The sequence below is a fragment of the Stegodyphus dumicola genome, chromosome 3 (assembly GCF_044657685.1).
Source record: "Stegodyphus dumicola isolate Sdum_Otavi_A_Nest chromosome 3, ASM4465768v1".
In the NCBI taxonomy this organism is placed as follows: domain Eukaryota; kingdom Metazoa; phylum Arthropoda; class Arachnida; order Araneae; family Eresidae; genus Stegodyphus; species Stegodyphus dumicola.
Genome location: NC_140770.1, coordinates 39362710 through 39377960, shown reverse-complemented (window position 1 = coordinate 39377960; position 15251 = coordinate 39362710). Strand labels below are relative to the sequence as shown.

The 15251-nt window shown below is 34.0% G+C and overlaps 1 protein-coding gene across 1 annotated transcript in view; it reads left to right on the top strand.

Moving 5' to 3' along the window:
* The window catches only part of LOC118192756 (beta-1,4-glucuronyltransferase 1-like), a 66494-nt gene extending 51899 nt beyond the window's left edge, over positions 1-14595 (top strand). The window contains exons 5-6 of the mRNA XM_035363769.2: positions 683-859; positions 12129-14595. Of these exons, the coding sequence (XP_035219660.2) occupies positions 683-859; positions 12129-12323 (372 nt within the window). The 3' untranslated portion in view covers positions 12324-14595. The remainder of the gene's footprint in view (positions 1-682; positions 860-12128) is intronic.
* The last annotated feature ends 656 nt before the right edge of the window (positions 14596-15251 follow it).

The following is a 15251-nucleotide window of genomic DNA, read 5'->3' as shown; positions in this document are numbered from 1 at the left end:
ACGTACCATTATAACTGTTCAGTGAGGCAGTTATAATAATAAAATAACGAAAACGTATTTCCTTTAGAATAAAAGTGGATTTTCCCATTAGATTAAAGGGAAATACCAAATCTGTTTACCTGCCAACTTCTACATATTTAAGTCTCTCATCTACTGCTTAAATATTCTTCTACTAATTTGGATCTTCTAAACAGGATAGAAATGTGTGTGTGTGTGCATGTGATTATAACAAAGCCTTGAGGGCTATCTGCCTAAAGGGAGGGATGCCTACGTGGAGGACTTTCTAATGAAAACTGGCTCGTATACACGTCACACATGGGGAAAACCACGAAAACGTCCAAGGATTGAAACGGAAGAAGATTAAAGGAAAAGGCTATGCTTAATTGGTTAACTAGTTTAAAACCTGCAAATTTTCTCTAGAAGTAAGGATTTTATGAATTAGACAGTTGACTAGAATTAAGTCTAACGTGTTTGCTTTAAATACCTTCATTCGATCAGCTTTAAGAAGCTGAAATCAGTGCATGAATAAGTAAGTCTTTCGCAGCATTAAAATTCTCTTGCATTATCTGCCTTATAAGCTTAAATTCTTACGACTGGTGTTACAGTATTAGACTTAATTCAATTAATTCACAAATTAAAAAGTCTCTTAATATAACTTCTGTTTTTGTATTATACACTTAAGGACAGCTCTAACTCAGAAGCTGCTGAATCTTTAGAACCTTTGAAGATATGGACTACAGTGAAGAGAAATCGCCATTTTCGACTTGATTCGTGGGAGCCTTTCTTTATAGGAACTAGAGAAGACCCTGAATTTGACATAAGATTATCCTGGGAAGGAAAACAAAATAAAATGCAAGTGGTGAGTAGAAAAATATTTTTATAAAATATTATTATTAATATTTTTTATTAATTGACTTTATTTAAACTGAAAACATACAACAGAGAAATATTCTAATAAATGCAGACGCATAGTTTTCCATCTTTCTTGCAATTTAATGGTAATGTAATTTCGTTGTCATGTCTATGATTATACTGCAATATACAACAATATTTCCGTTAATTGGAAAAGCAAATTAAAACTTACTGAAAAACATATTAGCAGACAATATCCGAATGTTGCAAAATAACGACTTCCCAGGAAATTTAGTTATTCTAATCTTAATCTAAGGACAGTAGTGAAAGAAATGTTTGACCTCCGAGCTAACTGATAATTAATCTAAATTTTTAATTTTAAACGATTGTTGTTGATCGGTAAATTTTGATGATTACTTTGGCTGCGATTTCCCTCCTTATTTAACACAAGTTTCGTGTAATTTAATAACATTTGACATAATGGCTATTTCTAAGCATTGCTCAGGTCTGCGCATTCTAAGCACTGTAGCGAAATATCAAATTGCTTTAAATTTTATTTTGGATCCTTCCTGTCATAGCATCCATTATAGATGCTAAAAGAATATGCCTTATCAGAGCAATGTATGGAACTTTTCTGTTTCAATGCTTAAAAAGCTTCCACCCCCAATAAATGCCCGATTTCCTTTAATATGCTCTACATGCGTATCAGATTGTAGCATTTCTAGAACACCCCTTGCATAACTAAGGAAATGATGAAGGCATCGATTTTAGTACGCTAATGCCCTATAGAAAGGTAGACTGATACTTCTCATATTAACGGGCTGGACTTTTCAATTCTTGCATTGAGATGTTATACATCATTGCATCACTTGCAGTTTGCTAATTGCTTTGCCAAAACTTATAGATTTTCGCAGTACTGAAAAGTCACTTGTCCTGTCCTACTTTTAGGTGCTGCTGCTCAACCATTAGGAATGTCATCACACCCTTGAAAAGGGATATTAAAAAAATTCTCATGCGATATCTAAGAGCTGACGAATTATCATCAGCCAGATAATTTTAATTAAGTAATGTGTCAAATACCAAGAAAACACAATCAATATCAAATAACTACAGACATTTATTGATCCATTTTATGGAGTAAGTATTATAATTCTGCAGATGATAATAGCTATATACAAACACTGGCCAATAAATTAGAAACATTTGAAAATTTCATTTGAATGCGTGATAGAGCTGAAGTATGCAAATTGTTATGCATATCGAAGTTCTGAAAAGTTATAATCAGAATCCACAGCCCTTCTCTAAAAGACGTAGCTGCAGTTCGACCACAGTCTTCCAAGAGAATGATCGGCGTCGTCTCAGACGAATTGTATGGCAGAACAGGGACTCTACTATTCTTCCACTGACACGGGTCGTCAGTTAAGGATCTTCCCAATAGATTTCAGCTGGAACCATGCATACACAGGGTTACAGAGGACAGTGTAACGTCTGATCACCCGTGATGGAACCATCAACAAGCAAAGCCCCAAATATGATTAAGATTAAGTGGGCGCATGAGATCAGTGATTGAATCCATGATTGATTGATCCATGCATTGGCGAGGATACAGACCACACTGTGTTTAAAAGATTTTGGTAAGAGAAAAATATGTTCCTTGTCTGTCCTGCAAATTGTTTGCACTGGAAACCTGCGAAGATTTTATTGTGATGCATAATTAGGATTCCTCTTTCTTGCGAACCATCGTCACAGTGGTCGAGACCATGGAGTTAAAGTTCAATACAAAGGCCAAGGAGCAACTGATGAATGTCTTTTAAATATTTATTTTAAAACTTAATAAGGTTTTTCTGAAGAAATAAAAGTAAATAATCAAAACAGTACAGCCATAATACAAAAAACTGACCGTTGGATGCGGCTTACGTCGCTAGCGCGACGTTTCTCAAATCCCTCACTGCATAAAATCACACACAAAAGCCCCTTTCTTCCTTTTAAGTTAAACATCCTTGGGAACGCTTCAAAGAGGGTCCTTTTCGATAGCCTGTTGTTGAGCACTTAGGCCATTAGCTGACATAGAAAATGACAAATTCACCCGGAAACTGCCCAGGAGATTTCTTTAACTCATTTCGGCAGAAGTTCTTAACTGACAATTAGTCTCTGAACAAACAGGAAGTTTTCTAATTAACCGAATATTTATCAGAGATGTGAATATCGTTACAACCTTTCTCCTCTCCAAGGGGACGGAACTCCAATTCCTCGTACTTTTTTTAACCACAGCAAGTTCTAAAAAGTCAACACTAATTAATATTAACACTAATATTTAGATATTAACACTAATATTTTTTTACACAACGTTGGATTAAGTAGCAAGGATAACATTAAAAACTTATATTGAGGCCAGTAAATAACACTTACACAACATAACGCTAAGAACTAATCTTAATCATACTTACATCATACAATAAAGAACTTACAAATTTCGGAAATATGTAATATACAATATACATTCTTAAATCTAATATTAATTATATATCTATCCAGGCTGAAAAGAGGTTATCACACATGGCTACAGTCCCTGCTGGACGAGACGTTTCTGAGAAACGAGATTCTGGTAGCACTGATTTGAACGGGAGGATTCCTAGAAAAAAGAGCCCCGGCTGAAGCGAAGTCCCGCCTAGCTACGGAAGTAATGTTGCGGCTACGCGGGATTTTTTCAAACCTCACCGAAAATGTCTGAGGTCCCGGGAAGAGACAACCAATCAGACGAAAGTTCTGCTTCTGAAGGATCACGTGATCCCAATTTGAGCAATAATCGATTACTGTTTGCCGTTCAAGTCTTTGTAGTAAGTGAGAATGGTAACCTAGCTACGTGCGTTTCCTGGAATTGTGCGGGTTTTGAGAATTGTTCCTTTCAACGTCAAGTACCGTGTAGCCGAAAGATAATGTGATTGGGACCTTACGAATGACCGCTGCCTTTGTTATTATTCGTCCAAACTCCCTTCTATTTTGATGTGTGCTAAAAGTAAGCAAATTGAAGCGGCATCAAACGGTTGTTTTACGCAGATAGTTTCACCCGTCATCATCGAAGGAGTGATGTATTTTTTGCATATTATGTCAATGCATGATTCGGTATCTCTCAACAATGGGAGATCGAACCCGTTCACTTAGCCCTTGTCAGGTACGGGGGATAAACAATCTTCTTCAATCTCCTGCACCCTATTTATAATAACTAGCGATTTGAAATATTTTTTAACGCCCGGACATTGAGGCCTTAAATGTGCGGTTGATCCACAAGAATAACACTTAAGTGGTCTTTTCACATCAAAATGATGCTCATTCTGATTTCGGAGATTTTCCTTTTTTTCAAAGGCATATCTAGCTTCCCCTCCAGACAGGTGATACTTTTGCGAATCTCTTGAAGTTGAATGATTTTTATTGCCCTTTTGTGACTGCGAACTATGAACCGGAGAGATCTTCTTCTGGGATTCAAGTACATTTTCATACTCTTCTAACATTTCTGCTAATTTATCTGGAGTCGTTATCTTCGACCATTCGTCAATAAAATGCTGCCGCACTTCGACATTTACACGACGCTTCATTTGTTCTGTTATCATGAGATCTTTTAGAAGTTCAAAATCTGTAACTTCCAAACCTGCCATCCATTCTTCAAAATAATTCCTTCATTCAAAAGCAAAATCTCTCCAAGTGGTTTGAGTGTTTTTCTGGGATTCCGTAAGTTTGATGCGAAATTTTTCTGGGCTAAGCTTAAACCTTTTAAGTAATATCCCCTTTACGTAAGCATAATGATAAGCAGCATATAAGCTGCTGCTCTGGCTCTCGCATAATCAGCTGAACTATGTCAGTTGGCAAAATTGTTAATAAAACAGAAATTGATTGGTGAAGATTCGCACGCTTTGCTTGGCGCTCAAACACAACTAGATACAAACTAATATCGTTCTCTTCAGGATCAAATTTTGGAATTATTTTTTTTTCAGATAGTAACGGCTTTTCTTAAGCCCATTTTCTTCATTCCCATCAGTTAAAGAGTCAATTCCATTAGTGGCTAGTAATTTTAATTTAGTTGATTCAAACTCAATTTCTTCTCTCCTAATTCTAGCCTGCCTCTCTGCTTCATCTCTCCTAAAGCTATCCTGCCTTTCTTCTTCTTCTCTCCTAATTCTTTCCTGCTCTTTTTTTTCTCTCTCAAGCCTCGTTGAAGTGATATTTTCTAACAGCTCTTTCACTTGTTCCTTTCATTTCCCATAATCAGCTATCTTAAATCCAATATCCTAAGTTCAGGGCTGACTCTTTCCCCTTACTCTTCAGCCAAGGCTTTAAGATCCTCTTTCCTAACTTTTGCTAAGAATGCCATGATTTAAGCCAAAATTATGATAACAACTTAACAATTTTAGCTCCCTCGCTCTACATATATATAAGACAGATTTAAACAAATATCATTTTCACAAAGAAAGCAGTAAAATTGAACCCTTAATTTTTCACAACATATTTTATAGATCTAAACACAAATGCAAAACAATTTACTCCAAACTATGCACATTATGAGTTGAAATATAATTTGTTACTTGAGAGCTTAAGATTACAAGTACTATTAACGTTTTACAAACTTAAAATTCGGTTCCGTTAACTCAAAGGCTTATAATAATACCGTATACTTTCATCAAAACTTGAGATATGTTAAAATATGCATTCAAAGGTACAATAAATTAAACAACACATTTCCACATGCTCATACTTAAACATTGATTTCGCACACACTGTTAAAGTAAGACACTGGGGGGTTTCTAGCTCTCCCCTTTTTCCCGTTCAACAGAACCCCCCCCCCCCAAATTTTTCAGTTCTCACACAAATAAAATTTTACACCGTAACTGAAAATACTAACGTTTAAAACATTCAATCTTTTAGCTTAATTTCAGCACAACATTTAACATTTCAGATATTAACTATCTAGGAACACAGATTCAAACCTAAAATTTATGCTTTCTTAATATAAAAATAAAACCAAACAACACCTTTCTTTAAGTTTTACCGAAAACAATATCGACTGAACAGTTAATTTACAGAAATACTTAACTACTTCACTGCCTCAACATAAAAATCCTAAAGGTACTTACCCGCCTGGATTTGTAGACACTTGATGCACTGGTTGATACTTGGAATATGAAGACTCAACATAACTTACAATGTTATAGATTTTTATCACAACACTTTACTTTTCACCACACACACGTTTAAACTGATGATCTTCGGACAATGGCTGTCCCACACTCTTCAATACACTAAAATGTTTTTCGGACACAAGACGATCGCACAAATTTTAAAAATTGCTAACGATATCTGGACAGACTGTCCTACAACTTAAGCTGAAATTCAGGAGATCGAAAATCTTCTTCCAACGGACTGGTGTCCGTAACATTTTCTTGGATTTTCTAATCCACACAGCTTTAACTGGACCTGTCGTTCATAACCTTTTCCGTGGATTTCTTAATCCACCTGCTTCGAAGAGCAGCAATCACTTTAACTGGACTGTCGTCCGTATCTTTTTCGTGAATTTCCTAATCTTACCGCTGCCACCAATTATATACAGCTGTAACGTCTGATTACCCGTGATGGATGAAGGAAAAAGAGCAGTTGTCTTTTAAATATTTATTTTAAAACTCAGTAAGGTTCTTCTGAATAAATAATAAAAACAATACAGCCATAACACAAAAAAAAAAAACCGGCCCCTGGATGCGGTTTACGTCGCTGGCGCAACTTTCCCAAATAAAATCACACACAAAAGCCCCTTTCTTCCTTTTAAGTTAAACGTCTTTGGGAACGTATCAAAGGGGGTCCTTTTCGATAGCCTCTTGCTGAGGACTTTGGCCATTAGCTGACATAGAAATGACAGTTTCGCCTGTAAACTGACAGGGGATTTCCTTAACTCATTTTCTCAGAAGTTCTTAACTGACAATTAGTCTTTGGACAAACAGGAAGTTCTCTAATTAACCGAGTGTTTATCAGAGGTGTGAATATTATTAATATGATTACAATAGGAACGCATAGTCAGGTGCTTGTGAGAAAAATTACTCATTTCTGCCGGATATAAAAGAATTCGGTTGCAATGGTGTCGGGAAAGAAGACACTGAACATCTGATGATTGGAAACGGATAATGTGGTCGGATGAATCACGCTACACCTTATTTTGCACTGACGTCGAATTTAGAGAGAACCCCATGAAGCTATGAATCCATCTTGCCTTACTCGTACTATGCAAGGGTCTGGTGGGAGTATTATAATATGGGGCATGTTCTGCTGGCATAGAAGTGGTGCCTTGGTGTTCCTCGAGGGTAAATAAAAAGCCATGAGATACCTAGATATACTAGCAGATAAAGTGTACCCTGCAATGTTCCATTTTTACCCTGATGGCGACGGATACTTCATGGACGATAATGCAACTATACATCGTGCCATAAGTGTTCAAAATTGGTTTGCTGAACATCAGTCTGATTTCCAACACTTTGCCTCGGCACCGCTTAGCCCGAACTTTAACCCCATAGAAAATGTGCGGGATATGGTGGAAAGACGCATCCGATAGCACTCTTTTCTTCCATCTAATTTACAGGATTTAAAAAGCACGCTGCATAGCCAATGCATGGTATTCTCTGGACGTAAATGCACTTCAGTAGCATGTAGACTCGATGCCCAAACGAATCAGAGCAGTTATCCGTGCAAAAGATAGTCCAATAAAATATTGATCTTGGGTTTCTAATTCATTGGCCAATGCGCGTACAAATGAAATAATCTATTTACACCGCCGGCCGTTAAAATTGCTACTTCAGGACGGAAACTCATAATAAACCTCAATTTTGAATAAAATATAGGATATGCAAATGAGTTATAAGGTATTTCTCCCACCTTCTTAGCAAGCCTTGGTAGTGTAGTGGTCTGCACGCTGGGCGCGTATCCAGAGGTCCATGGTTCGATTCCCAGCGAGGGCGTTGCTCTTTTATCATCTCTCCTGTTTCAAACATAACCTAATGACTCTACAAAATGTATGATGCAAAATTTTAGGCATATAATGGAACTGAGCATATTACAGGTAAAATTAAAGATATCTCAACGCAGTATAAAATGGAAGACTTAAATATCGATTATTCATTTAGAAATGGCGTTTATTCGTTGTTTTTTGCGATGGAGATCATGTTATGCCTCGCATAAAAAAAGAGGAACTCATACCACCATATTTCAGAATTCGATCATGGGAAAATCATAACTTATCACAACTGCGAATTATTACACCACACGTCTGTTATTACACCACACGTCTGTTACTCGTGTTGATCGAGAACCAGTGACTTTTATATGAGAATGTACAAATTTTGGGTCCAGAAGGATAACATAAAACGACATGTTAGATCTCAGTGGCCTTTAGCTCCATAATGACTGAGACAGCAAACATTAGGGATTAAAGAACTATATTACGCAATTGGGTAAAGAAATTAGGATGGCTTGTCTTGCGCAGCACCAGGTAGCTGCACGTACGAGTCCAACGATGTCAACAACGCCACAGATGGTCAATAAATCTGTCATTGCTTTGTTTCATACTACAATCTAAGAATCAGGGTCAAAAATGGTGCATTCAAAAATACATAACGAAGCATTAGTGGCGTAATGTCATCTTTTTTCATGAATCCTCTTTGCTTAGAGTGTCAGAATGCCGTATTCTTATGTAGAAGTACAGAGTGGGTGGAACATTGGAAGCATCCTTCACCGTCACGCAGGACCAGCACTTAAGCCGACACAGAGCATCATTGTGTATACAACCCATCCACCTCTGGTCTGCATTACCTAATACTATAACCAGTTACCGTACATTACCGAGCTTTTAATGCCCATCGCTCTGCCGTACTTTCGAGGTCTCCGTAATCTTACCCTTTAACAAGATAGTATAAAACTATCGGTATCAAGATGAGTTATGAAAATCGAAAGTTTGTCGAAACCTTTTTGATATGAAGGTTATAGCGATTCTAGTATACAACTGCAGCAGAATTATAGTATTGTATAATATAACCCAAAGGCACTGTAAATACACACTATTATTACTACTGTTCAGTTTTGGAATGTAACTTGTGAAAGTAGTCATACTTTCTGCAGAACAATTCTCTATATCAGGGTTTCTCAATCTTTTTTTTACCCTGCACAACCCTTTCACTACTGCTAGAAGTTCGTTCCCCTGTTTCTAAAACTTTAACAATACGTATACATTTATTTAGATTCAGGCTAATTTTTAACATATTTTATTAATTAAACAGCAGAAAGTATAGGACATGTTGATAAATACCAAAGCTTGAATACAAGTAGTTTGTTCTATACTCATGAACTAAAACAAAATGCTGAACAGCTAAATAAAAGTTTGATTGTATTCCACCCCTTGGTTGAGAACCCCAGCTCTATATGTTGTATAATCTATGGCCGATTAGTTTGATCGGTGACGGTGGGAAATGTTTTATCTGTCACACTTCCCGAGTCGCTGTGATTATGATGTAATTTTTATGATGAAGGAACTATTTCATGGCAATCATTTCTGAAATCCTTTAGCAACAGAAAGTCCCACTCTAACTATCAACAGAATATAAACTGTTAAAGATATAATGACTTCCACAACATTGGCAACAGATTGTATATACAACCTTAGCGATTACATAGAAAAACGATGAAAGTTTCACAGATTTCACTTTTGTACAGTTGTAAATGGAACATTGTCATTACTATTAAAGTATTACCATTACTAATAAAGCAATAAATTCTGGGAAGAAAACTGATTCATCATTTTCAAAGATGTTAATGTGAAATGTATTCATACTTGCCAACCTTTGACACTCAAAAATCAGGAATTTTTTTAAAAAATCAGGAGATTTTTCTCAATGTTAAAAAGACTTTTTAAATGATAAAAATATAGTTTTTAATAATGAATTATCTTTAAATAGTAACTAATTCTTAAATGCAAGCAACACAAAAATACCTTACAGATAAAAAACATTTTTATTACTTGCATCGTTTAAGAAAATAATAATACGAGTAATAATAAAAAAAAAAGACACTTTAATCAGTTTTCGTACAAATGTTATAAACAGTGGCAGATTTTGCTTTCTTTAAGAAACTTCCTAATTTTGTTCATAGCAATTGCCATGTAGGCCTGCTTTCACTAATAAAAGTTTTTCTAATGTGTCATCGTTAATATTAGATCTAAATTTAGTCCTCGTTTTTGCAACAACACTGAAAATCCTCTCACACTCCGCATTACTATGGGGAACTGTCAAGATGGCCAACATAATTCTAGACAGTTCACTATATTTTAAAATTCCATCAGCACCTTTCAGTTTTCCAATTAAACTCCACTGGGTATCAATCCTAGCTGATTTTATAAATTCATTCAAGTTTTCTAATCGTAAACTGCTGTTATGCAGCTTTTGGAACTGTTTCAATTTTTCCTTCCTTTTAGAACTCCTTTCAAGATAATAATAAATATCAACAATGTGTTCATCCACATTTATTGGTAAAGAAGCTACCCCTTTTTCGGCTGCTAAATTTAAGAGGTGACAGGTGCACCTCATAATCTGCAAATCTGAATTTTCCTTTCTTAAGATGCCTGCAAGCCTACCAATACTGGTGCATTATCAAGTTTTAATAATTAGCTGTGCTATATTAAAGCCTGTCAAATGTTCTTCTAAAGTGGGAACTGAAAATAAACTGCACTCAATTTCTGAAGACTCTAGATTAAAAAAAGAAGCAACAATTGGATACAGTTTTGAATCAGTATTATTGCTTCCATACGTAGAGAGGCAGAACGGAGTTGTTTTAATGCAATCAATAACTCAATATTTATTTTTCAAACCCATTTCTTTAACAATTGCACCTGTTTTGGTTCTTACACTTGAGTATTTCTTAGCGATTTCACGATCGGGAAACATTTTTCTAAATAAAGCTGCAGTGTGATACTATGCATTCAGTGGCAGGTAGTGCTCAAGTAAAAAGGCAGAGAACAGACATTCTGCATTAATAACTTTTTGGTCCTCTGTTTTCAAAGAAAAATTTAATTTTCCATTTTTTTCCCCCCAAAACAACTCATGTTGTCCTTGTGTACGCACATGTTTGAGAACATACGCCCTTCCACCATGCAAAATCGTAACGACAGGCGGTACACATCTCAAATTTATTACATTTCCTTGAGGAAATAATGGAAGGAAAGTCAACTGTGTACGATTTTTGAAACGTACACGAGTAGCTCACCTTTCTCGCAGACATAACAAAAGATTATAATTTCTAAAACTATATCCCAAAGGCATGTGTACTCACACAACTCAGAACAAAATGAACGAAATAACTAAAGAACATCCAAATAACAGCTTGCTTTGTCCTCATTAGCTAATATATGCCAGATGACATGCAGTGGAGCTCGATACCCATTGGAGAACTGGAGAACGATGTTTCTGGATACGTTTATTCTCTCACTCACAAAGTAGAAGTTATCTAATTTGCAAGGTTTTGTTTTAAATATAATCTAGAGAAAATTCAATTGCTTTCAGACGTCCAAAATATTTTATTATTATTATTATTATTATTATTATTATTATTATTTTTTTATATATATATATATATAAGAAAGTATTAAGCCAAGTTCGTGAGAAATGTTAAGAATAAGGAAAAGTCGGGAGAAATATATTGTAAATCGGGTTGGCAGGAGAGCGGTCGAAAATCAGGAGTCTCCCGCCTAAATCGGGAGAGTTGGTAACTCTGTATATTAATAAACGATCATCTTAGTGCAATTAAAAAAGAGTTCCATCTTTGCTCATTTCCATTTCATATCAGGAAGACTTTCTACAAAACTCGTCTTTAATTGAAGTATTTATATAATTAAACCAACTACATAATTTTTTAATTTAATTTTATGCATTACAAGTACATTAATCCAGCATAATATGTAATGTAATGACAATTTTATACTCTGAAACTAGTTTAGTTGTTTTCACATCGAAAAAATCCACATCACATTCTAAGCCAAATTAAAACCCTCCATTTATATATCTAAAATTTGTCATATCCAAGAAAATATTTGCAGTTTTGAAAAATCTCACATAAATCCAGCCAGGAACAATTCATTTTTTTCAATTTTATTTTACATTTATATGTATAATAATTAGAATTTTTTAGATGTATTGTAACTCATTTACCTATGTAAATACAGACACAACAGTAATCATGTTATTAATTTATCTTTTCAGGCTTATGAAATGTGCTTGATGGATTATGATTTCCATATCATACAAAATGCTTTCCTTGTTCATGCGCCAGGCATAAATATTTATAACGTTTCAGAAGCCAAACTGAAATCAAAATACATGTGGGAGAACCAGAAACTTATGTCAGTAATTAAAAACAATTTAGTAAAGAAATTCGGCCATAAAAAGGATTGCTGATATTTAAAAAAAATTAATGCATGAGCAAAACGATGTGATGTTCCTAAATTATAGAATTTTAATGTATAATTTTTTTAAGGAATTGTATAGCATTTAGTTTAGTATATTTCTGTAGACATTCACACACAGTAGAAAATTGTTTGCATTATAACATACTGCCTAACACATTTATAATGATTTTTTTTAAAAAATAAAGTTGGAACTGTACACAGAAAGAAACTGAAAGAGATGTAGCAGTTAAGCTTAGTTTAATAGTTAAAATGATATGCTCAGGAAATGTATTCAATAATAATTTTTTAATAGATTTCCATCTAAAACTGTTATGAAATTGCATTTAATTCATGCATTAATAATATTGCGTATATTTCTTAGTAAAGTCAACTTTTTGAAAACATTCTATACTGTAAAATACTACATGAACAGTATTTATGGCATAGGCTAATTTAACACTTACTATTGCATAATGCACTAAATTATGTTTGACTGCATTTTAACATAGGATAATTATCCTATGTAAATTCCTCATATGGTCAACAGACTGCCTGTGATCAGTTATATGATTTTCAGCTGTGGCTATCAGATACTTTTATAAACAACATGCACATCATCTCAAAACAGCAGGACAGTTTAATTTTCAATAAAATTTATACATTTGTGGTACTACAGTTTTTAATTTCTTTATTATGATCTATTATCAAACTGTATTTTGTGGTACTACTATCAAAAAGTTGGAAGCTTGCTACCGACTAATTTTTCGCCAAGTTAATGAACAAAAGGCAACAGCCATTTTCAAAATGACAGCACTATATGAATTCCATACATCAATCGCTCAATTAAATTAAAAAATATCAGGAAAAAGAAAACCTACCATTTCCAAGAAATTCCTTTTTTTTGTGCTGTTGTTTTCCTGATGAACACAGCTATTTTTTTACACCTAAAAAAAAATCAGAGTATTGTATAAACTTGATCAGAACAAACATGATACATGCATACCTGGGGCTGCCACATAAATACTTCTCGGCAACATGCTGCTTTCTCTCATGAACGCTTTTTCGCAACTTTTTGTCAAAGGTGTAGATGATCAGAAAGTACCTTGTTTATTAATATGACTAATATTTTATACTTCATTTCTCCTCACAATTACTAATTAGTCTTTCTTTAGACTAATTAGTAATTTGTTTATTTTCAAAATTTATTCCACAAATTTCTTTATTTGTAAATTTGGATAGGTTGCTTGGGAATAATTCCTTAATAAGTTTTCAATTTTTTAACAATAAAAGGGTTGATTTCAATTAAACATTTCAATAACAAACAATTAACCATTCTTGTTATATACAGTTGGATTTCTTTTTACATTCTCATTCTGTTATGAAACATAATTGCTTTTCAAAACCACTCCTTTTTTAAAGGTAAATATCTAAGATATTTATAGACATAACTCTTTTACTAAATACTATCAGAAGAAAAAATAATCAGTTTATAGATCCTGTCTCACATTCTTTTTTTTAGCAATTTTTTATTCCATAATTTGCAAATATGTAAATAGCACTTAGTAAAAATGAATTTAAAAATTAACGCAAAACTTCAGATTAACATTTTGCTATTTGTTACTCATTTGTAATAATTTCATACTCCAAAACTACAATCTCACTGAAATACTTAACTAACATCGTGATACACAACTCCAGTATATAGTAAACATTTACTAAAGGCTCATCAGGTTTTTTTTTTTTTTTTTTTTTTTTTTAAATTGCACGAGATATAGTTTTAGTAATTCTGAGCTCTGTCTTGAACACTCTCATGGACTATATTTTGGAAACGTATTCAAGCTGTAGTATATTTGGCAGCTTTTTATCACTTTGTGTTTCTTCTGCAGCTGTTAAAAAGTTTTGAATTTTTAATTCTTAAATTTAACATTGGCAAAAAAAAAAAAAAAAAAAACTTAAAAAAAAAAAAAAAAAAAACTCTTCTTATGTTAATATGTTGGCATAGAGTCTACAAAATAAATTAATTCTTTATACAGATAACATTCATAAATAATGTGCATAACTGACCTGGATTAACCATGTACTACAAAATTTGCACCCACATTTGAAATGGATTAACTTTCAGTTATCTTACCCTCTCTCTGTCTCTTCATGTAATAAGAATCTAGTGGGAAACTGAAATTTATTATAATTAATGCATGTCTTTCAAAAATTATAATTAAATGTACATTACTTGCTTGTAAATGCTTACAATGTCTATGTAAATAAAACTGTTACAGTTTCTGTTTCTCTGTAATTATTTTCCAAGAGAGCACTAAAGCCATCACTTAATGAAATTCTAGTTTTTTTAATACTTTCCAGAAACTTATAAACACAGTAATTGTTTTGAAAATTGACGATGAGCTATGATGAGACACTACACACTCAGCCATAAATTGTTTTCCTAAGCTGTTAAATACGGAAAGAGGGAAAATGCTTCGAAAAGATCATACAATTAAATATCTCTTCAATGGTTACTGTAAACCTGTGGTTAAGAAATCAATTAAATAAGGCAGACTTTCAGGCTGCAATAATTTTCATCAGATGGACTCTGCTGGTAAAGTTTACAAAAATTGTTTCCCCTTGCCTTCTGCAAAGTTTACACATAATTGCTGTTCTGTAACATGGAAAACTGAATCTGAAAATGTTTGTTGTTCTATTTGAGAACTCCTAATGAATAAATAGTTTTTATCCTGCTCTCCCACTCTGCAAGTACACAGGCAAAAGAAAAGTGAGCAAAGCAGTCTTATGCCATTTGCATGAAAAGAAGTGAGTTAAAAAAGGCTGCATTGAATTAATATGGCAAAAATCTTTGGAAACTTAAATTGTGAGTGCTACATATTAAGTAACAGTGCCATTTACAGCAAGCCTCCACAACATCATTTACTAAGTATGGTCAAAG